This window comes from Lonchura striata, chromosome 4, assembly GCF_046129695.1.
Source record: "Lonchura striata isolate bLonStr1 chromosome 4, bLonStr1.mat, whole genome shotgun sequence".
NCBI lineage: Eukaryota > Metazoa > Chordata > Aves > Passeriformes > Estrildidae > Lonchura > Lonchura striata.
The window spans coordinates 49,698,819-49,706,911 of NC_134606.1; the positions used below are offsets into that span (position 1 = coordinate 49,698,819).

The following is an 8,093-nucleotide window of genomic DNA, read 5'->3' on the forward strand; positions in this document are numbered from 1 at the left end:
CCCACAGCGCAGTGGGAAAAATTGAACTCAGGTAAAACCTGTGGGTTGAGATGACAGCAGTTTCATCATCGAAACAAAATCAGGTATCAGTGATCAACAGCAATGAAAAGGGACACAACAAGGGAGAGAGGAATTGATGCCCAGTGCAATTGCTCACCACACTCTGACCCATGCCCTGCCTGTCCCTGTTGAGCAGTCAGCAGCTCCTGACCAACCTCCCCAGTTTATACACTGACCATGAGGGGATCCATGGAATGGAATTGCCCTTTGGCACATCCAGGTTTGCTGTCCTGGCTGTACTCCCTCCCAGCTTCTTGTTCACCTGCTCACTGCCAGAGTGTGGGAGACTGAAAAATCCTGGATTTAGAGTAAGCACTGCTCAGCAACAGCCAAAGTATCTGTGTTACCAAAATTATTCTCATACTGAATCCAAGGCACAGCACTGTACCAGCTGCTTGGAAGAAAAGTAACTCCCCTCTCCCAGCTGAAAGCAGGACACCATTATAAACTATACTTCCCATACTGCTCAGTCTGGCAGGAATTAGGTTTGAGTATTGGGCTTCTCCATGTTTTTAGAAATAATGTTAAAATACACTGTTTAGTTACAATGTTATCCTTCATGTAAGATACGCTTCTCCCTCCAGTACTGGTTTATTCCACATATAGAATGACTGTCATTGGGATGGGAGAATAAATTCCCATTAATAGTAATACAGGAGCCATCTCATAGATGCTTTTGCATAGCTTTTATTCAAAATGTGACAGGGAAATAAGTAAAATTGTTCATTGAGCATCATGGCTGCAAATAATTTTTTAAAAGTTGCATTTTTAAACATATTTAGTGTATATTAGGGAATATTTTAATAAATGAGAAGACCAAGGTTGTTCCAGGTAGCATTTTCAAAATATACCAGAAGCTCACACAATGATTTTAAGTATCTTTTAAGTATCTCTCTAATATGACCAAGTCCTTATCAAATTGCTGTGTGTGCATGGCTTGGATTAAGAAGGAGGTATGGATTCTCAGTATTCAAATAAATTTGTTCTTTTGAATTACTTTTTCCTCTTACTTGCAGAAAGTGGCTTATTTCTGTTTTGAGCTTTTTGGAAATGTCACTGGACCTATATGTGCAGAAACATTAGCAATTTCCAAGTTTTTTTTTTTTTTTTTTTTTTTAATTTACACTTTTTAAAAGTTTAATTTTATACTGGCATCTAAGCAAAATCTTCAGGTATCAACAATGCTCTAGTCCCTGTTGGTGTCCCCTCGGCTCAGTATTGGGCCCACTCCTATTCAGTATCTTTAGTGATGATCTGGATAAGGAAATTGAGTCTACCCTCGGTAAGTCCACAGTGACACCAAGTTGGGTGGCATTGTCGATCTGCTGGAGGGCAGGAGGTCTCTGCAGGGGATCTGGACTGGTTGGATCAATGGGCTGAGACCAACAGAATGAGGTTTAACAAGGCTGAGTGCTGCCCTTGGGTCACAGCAACCCCAGGCAGTGCCACAAGCAGGAGAAAGAGTGGCTGGGAAGCTGCCCAGTGGAAAAGGGCCTGGGGGTTCTGGTGACAGCAGCAGAACATGAGCCAGCTGTGCCCAGGGGGCCAAGAAGGCCAAGGGCATCCATCCTGGCCTGTATCAGCAATGGTGTGGCCAGCAGGAGCAGAGATTGTTTCCCTGTACTCGGCACTGGTGAGGCCACAGCTCAAGAGCTGTGTCCAGTTCTGGGCCCCTCACTGCAAGAAGGACATTGAGGAGCTGGAGTGTGCCCAGAGAAGGGCAGCGGAGCTGGAGAAGGGTCTGGAGCACAAGTCCTGTGAGGAGTGGTTGAGGGAGCTGGGGGTGAGTGTTCAGCCTGGAGAAGAGGCAGCTCAGGGGCACCTTACTGCTTACAGCCCCCTGACAGGAGGGTGTAGCTGGGGGGGTCGGCCTCTTCTAGCATGCAACCAGTGACAGGATGAGAGGAAATTATCTCAAGCTGTGCCAGGAGAGATTCAGGTTGGATGTTAGCAAGAAATTCTTCACAGAAAAGGTGACTAGTACTGAAACGGGCTGCCCAGTAAGGTGATGGAATCACTGCTGCTGGAGGTATTAAAGACTGGACGTGGCACTCAGGGCCATGGTCTGGTTAACCTGGTGGTGTTTAGTCATAGTCTGGACTTGATGATCTGGGATGTCTTTTCCAACTTAATTTATTCTGTGATTCCGTGCTTGGCCTGTAGCAGCTTTTTTTTTTTTTTTTTTTTTTTTAAAGAAAAATCATTGTTACATGCTGAGCAGCTTGGGGCATTTTTAGATCTACCATAAGGGTCCTGCATTCCGATAGAAGACTTTAAAAACAGATGTGCAGTTACCATTGTAACTAACTGTTACACTGTAGGCATCTACTAAATTAATCTATTTATTTCTTCACATTAGCTGTTAAATTGGCCTGCAGGCTCATGGTTTGATGGAATTGATCCAAAAGTAAGGGAAATAGGCAACAGTGGAAGAGCGGCAGTAATTTCTCGGCAGAAAAAGACGTTCGCTTTCTGTCGCTGATCTTCTTTAAGCAAAACGCTATGGCTTGTTTTGGCTTTGGTTCGTTTTGCTGCCGGGGCGGGGAGGGCGGGGACGGCCGGGAAGCGGTTCCGGGGCCGGCAGGGCGGTGCCGTGGCTCATGTGACAGCGCTCCGAGGGAAGCGGCGGCGGAGCCGTGCGGGGCGCGGGCAGGTACGGCGGGGCGGGCGGGAGCGGCCGGCCGGGCCCCGGGACGGAGCGCGGCCTCCCTCCCTCCGGCCGCCCGCGGTGACGGGGCCGCCTCGTCTTGTCTCGCAGGCCCCGGAGGCGGCGGCGGCAGCAGCGGGCGGGCCCCAGCCATGGCCGACGTGAGTGCGGCTCCGCGGGGCGGGCGGGCCGGGGCGGGCTGCTGGCGGGGCCGGGCGGTGCTTCGGGCGGGGAGGGAGCTCCGGAGTGCCCGGCCGCTCGGAGCGGCCGTGAGTAACGCGCCGCCGTCTCTGCCCGCAGGACCTGAAGCGGTTCCTGTACAAGAAGCTGCCGAGGTGAGGTGGGGCTGTGCGGGGCGGGCGGCCGGGCCCATCGGGTGCCAGCCCCCTGCCATGGCAGGGACACTTCCCACGACACCCGCTTGCTCAGAGCCCTCTCCGGCCTGGCCATGAACACTTCCAGGGGGGGGTATCCACAGCCTCCCTGGGCAGCCTGTTCCACTATCTCACCGCCACATAGTAAAGAATTTTTTCCTAATAGCTAACCTGAATTTCCTGGTTTTCAATTTGTCCTGTCACTGCAGTTTGTGATTACGAGTTCCTCTCCAGCTTCCCTATAAACCCCGTTCTGATACTGGAAGGTTGCTGTGAGGTCTCCACTCAACCTTTTCTTCTCCAGGCTGAACAGCCCCAACTTCCTCAGCCTGCCTTTGTAGGGGAAGTGCTTCAGCCTTTTCATCAACCTCATGGCTTCCTCTGCACTTGCTCCAGCAGTTCCATGTCCTTCTTATTGCTGGGGCCACCAGACCTGTACTAAACAGAACAAATACTAAATTAATGAAGGCATCAGTTTTTTTCAAAGTTCTCCCCTTCTTTGCACATTTGTTCACACAAAAAACCTTTTGTACTAATTACTGTGTTTTTAAAATTATGCATCTTCTTCCTTTTTTTTTTTCAGTGTTGAAGGACTTCATGCTATTGTGGTCTCAGATAGAGATGGTGTGCCTGTTATCAAAGGTAACTTCAGCTTCTCACTGTGCTCTGCAGCTGAAATCCTGATTGAACAGCAGAGGGTGGAGAAGTACAGAAAAGTCTTCCTGGTTATGCCAAATACCCGAATATCCCAAGTGGTAGAATTTAATTGGACTTTAAGTAAAAGTTCACTAGTTGATTATGTACCTTTTTGAACATATCCTTTTGTCTGTGCCCTCCGTAACTGTAGTCTGTGGGAGTTTTCCTCCATGACAGGGGCTGGAATGCTGTAAGGTCCTTTTAGCTTCAAGTCCCTCACAGGCTGATTGATACTAAGTAGTAGAGAGAGCTTGGCAGTATTTTGTTGGTTTCTTTGGTACTCTAGTTTTCATGTTCTGCAGTGCTTGTTTCAGATGGTTTTGGCTTGTGAGTATAATGGTTTAAGGATACAAAGATTCAAGTATTGCAGGTTTATTTTGCTCAATGCTCCAAAGTATTCAAACACCCAGCAGAACTTGCACATCTTCACCTGTCTGCAGTCAAGTGTGTGCCAGTAGTCTGTTCAAAGGTTGGAATGGGTGCAAACAGTGTGGGACATGGAACCAAAGGGGCATCAGCACAGGCTGTGCATCCTAAAGGAAAAGAGTCTTTTTCAGGTATGCAAGGAGGGATGCTGCTATAGCAAGCTATGATCATACAGAGAGCATTAAATTATGTACAGCTCGTGAAAATTGTCTGGTGTTCCTGTGGGAGCACCTCGGGCATCTTGCATGTTTCTCTGGTTTTGGCAGAGCACTGAGCTGGATGAGAGTTTGAGGTGCAGTCAGAGACACCATGTAAAGATAAGGATTTTCTTGTTTTGTTCTAGTTGCCAATGATAATGCTCCAGAACATGCACTGCGACCTGGCTTTTTGTCCACCTTTGCCCTTGCCACAGATCAGGGCAGTAAGTTAGGACTCTCTAAAAACAAAAGTATCATCTGCTATTACAATACCTACCAGGTGAGTAACCTCAGCGTGCCCTGTCCTCAGCAACTTGAGCTGTTCCTGCGTTACATTGAGCAAGAGAAAGAAGGTTGTTTAAGCTCTGGTAGATTTTCACTAGGCTGCTATTGAAGTAATTTTGGTTTATTTCTTACACAGCTTAAATGGTTAAGCCAAACTTTCACAGTATTTTTAAAACTTCTGTTATATTTCTCAAAACTTGAGATTTACTTCTTGATAGTGGGAAAGTGTAGTGGTTCTGAATTTGCAGGAGGTATTGTTCGTATGGTCTTCTGAATCTTTTATGAAGGGTTTATGTACTCTTTTAGAAACAATGTTTATAATTAGTGACACCTAACATTAATTAAAGTACATGCAGCCTACTTCATAGTTAATCTTGCTGCCAATATGGCTTTGAGATAAGAATGGTTTGAAATACCACTCACATTTTTCAGAAATAAATTATTTGTGTCCAGAAGTCTATAATCTACTACATTTCTGTTCCTTCATGAGTTCTGGTGGCCCTGAGAGCTTTTAATTATGACTGCAGTAAACTGAACAGCTGTTTAGCCTATAGTGTATCAAGCTTTGCTTGGAAATAAGTGGGTGAGTAAGACAGTTTGCCCACATCAGTACATTTCTTTGACTCTCTTGATGCTACTAGCTTACTGTTGTGCCCATGGCACCATTTCCCTGTTAATGGAAGAACAGATATTCCTGTACAGGGAACAGTATTTTAAAACAATAAACCTGTCTGCCATCCTGTTTCCTGTGGAGGGTGTGTCTCCACAATGGAATCTGCAGGGTCTGCAGCTAAGGTAGGGTTCTGGTGGACAGCAGTCTGTAGAACATGGAGACAGAGGGAATGGCCAGATTTTCCATGTGCAGCTCCCTGTACTGTAGTGTAAGGTCTGTTTGTGTTTCTAACCATGAATCTTAAGAAACGGGTACACTAAAAAGTCACCTCTGTGGCTCTTGCTCCTGTTTGTCCTTTAAATTGAGGAGGCTGCTTGTTGAAGAAAGAATTTATGTGGAAAGAATTTATCAGAGCCCTGACATCCATATGTTAGCTGCTGGCTGAGCGCTTCTCTCTCCTTGCAGGTGGTGCAGTTCAATCGCTTACCTTTGGTAGTGAGTTTCATTGCAAGCAGCAATGCCAATACAGGTATGTCTACACATTTGTTTTAAAGATTGCAGTATTTTAAGGCCCAAGTATTTTAATAATTGAAAATCCCTGAATTCACTTCAAGCTGTGTTTGCTTTGTTCCTGCTGTGAATTTTGTCAGCAAATTGTGAAAGATGAGAAGGAAAAGGTGTGAGTTAAAATGCACATATTTAGGTGGCTTGCTGGAGTTATTCTTCTAGAAACTTATTTCTCCTGTGATTAACCTTGCCTTTGCTGCATGGGCAGGTGCTGTGCTGTACAAGCCAGCTGTTTGGTCTCTTTCTGTCAGTCAAGTTAACAACCTGCAGGAGCATGTGCAGGTTTGTCTACAGTTCTGTGGGGTGGGGAAGTCCTTCAGTCAGACCCTCGCCTTGGTCGTGAGGATGCTGGCTAATATGAGCAGAAGGGATTTAATTCTGGTACAGCTTCTTGGGCTGCAGTAGCTGTGGAAGTGGCAAGGCAGTAGTGGGGGAGAGTTGTGCTGCACTGGGCACCTCTTCAGTACCAGGGATTGTAGACACCCTGGGGTGTCTGGGGATGCTGTCCCCTATTCACAGGAAAGTGAGTAGCTCACATGAAATGTTTCAGGCTTTGAAAATCACCGTCTGTGACTTGGGAAGGGGAGGGAGCTATGGGCTTTGGAGAGAGGCTTCTCAGTGATGTTGTTTAATGGAGTATTATGTTTCTTTCTAGGGCTGATTGTAAGTTTGGAGAAGGAGCTCACACCCCTGTTTGAAGAACTGAGGCAGGTTGTTGAAGTTTCTTAACCTGATGGTATAGCCAGTGCAGCATTCCTCTGCAGCCCAGTGGACAGAAAGATTCAATAATCATCAGTCAAATAACACATCTCAGATGAAATACCACAGCTCCTTAGTATACTAAGAGTAAATTGTACATAGTACTGAATCTGAAATGATCTACTAGTGTGTTGTAGGTGGATGTTACTTTAGGCCACGCTTCTTGTATTGTGCAGTACTGGAGAGCCCACCAAAATAGCTCCCATGGAGTTTAGCTCAGCCAGGTCAGCGCGATGCCCTTGGCTCAAAGGAGCAACCCCCGGATCTCGTGCTTTACTGGGCAGCGGGCACATGGCAGGGTGTGTCCTCAGGCCGGCACCAGCACGTGTGGGAAGGCACATCAGGTGGAGGGAGTGAGCAAAGCCGTGGTTGGAGGCATTATGAGAGAGGTGTGTTAGCAGCCATGTGTCGGTACAATCAGTCAATATCCCAGCCTTCTTACACGGGGTGCACTTTGGCAAGGGAGTGCTACTAATCTGGATGCTAGCTGCATCCTGCTTCCACTAAGAAGAAAGCTGTTTCTATGGAAGCTGTTGCTGTAGGGATTTTCATGATGCCTAGCTAAAAGCACCCAAACAATGTCTCACTTCTTCATGGGGTTTTTTGTGTAATATGGTTGTGAAGATCTCATGTCTCATAGTCTTTGTGTGGGTTCATCACTGGTGACACTTTCGGCTTATTTACCCTTAGGTTTTCTTAAGTAAATAAATATAAATAAAATACAGTATTTTTAAATGACAGAGCCTGGTCCACTCTTCTGTTGCATTGTAATACCCCATTAGCACATCTGCTTGTCTCTAGAGAAAGCAGGTCTCTTAACTGTTTGTAAACATCCAAACTCCATGAGTTTATACACTGAAAACTAACCAGTGTGTCTCTCAGTTGGGCAGTAAGGATACCAAGTCCCAGGGCACTGCAGAGATCCCGTTGCTGGGGTTCAAGCCTGTGCTCTTAGCCCCACCCCTTGTTTCCTCGCACATCCTGTTATGACAACTGCCAAGCACTGCAAGTCTGGGGACAGCTCTGGGCAGGTCTGATGCCATGGCCCTTTGTTCACACCTCATTAACCTGTGGTGCATCAGCCAGGATGGGGGAAACAGTGCTGCTGGAAAGGAAAACTGGGAGTTCTTGGCTCAAAAAGAGACTACACCTTGTCAGTCAACCCTTTTCCATTTAAACTGAGCTGGAATGGGACTTTCGTTGCTGGCCATTACAGATGCAGCTGGAATGTGTGTGTATTTCTGTCAAAATGTGTTTGTGTTCCAGCAAATGCCTCCCCTTGCTGTTTGCTTCTGCTCAGCCTGTCTGTCTGTGACAGCTTCCAAGGCCACCCAAGCACCATTTCTTGCACTGGCTTCAGTTTGTGACACCATGTGCTGAACTTGTTTTCAGTATTTTGTGAAGCAGCCTTTGCTGTGAAATCGGGAGGCTTTGTGGTTTCTCTACAAGGAAACCAATACAAGCTCCAT

The 8,093-nt window shown here is 46.5% G+C and overlaps 1 protein-coding gene across 1 annotated transcript; it reads left to right on the top strand.

Annotated features, from left to right (window-relative positions):
- The first annotated feature begins 2,633 nt into the window (after positions 1-2,633).
- Positions 2,634-7,364, top strand: LAMTOR3 (late endosomal/lysosomal adaptor, MAPK and MTOR activator 3). The gene is made up of 7 exons (XM_021550284.2): positions 2,634-2,713; positions 2,819-2,868; positions 3,008-3,042; positions 3,665-3,723; positions 4,547-4,680; positions 5,764-5,827; positions 6,521-7,364. Exons 2-7 carry the CDS (start codon positions 2,860-2,862, stop codon positions 6,592-6,594), a joined length of 375 nt encoding a protein of 124 aa, XP_021405959.1. The 5' UTR covers positions 2,634-2,713; positions 2,819-2,859; the 3' UTR covers positions 6,595-7,364.
- The last annotated feature ends 729 nt before the right edge of the window (positions 7,365-8,093 follow it).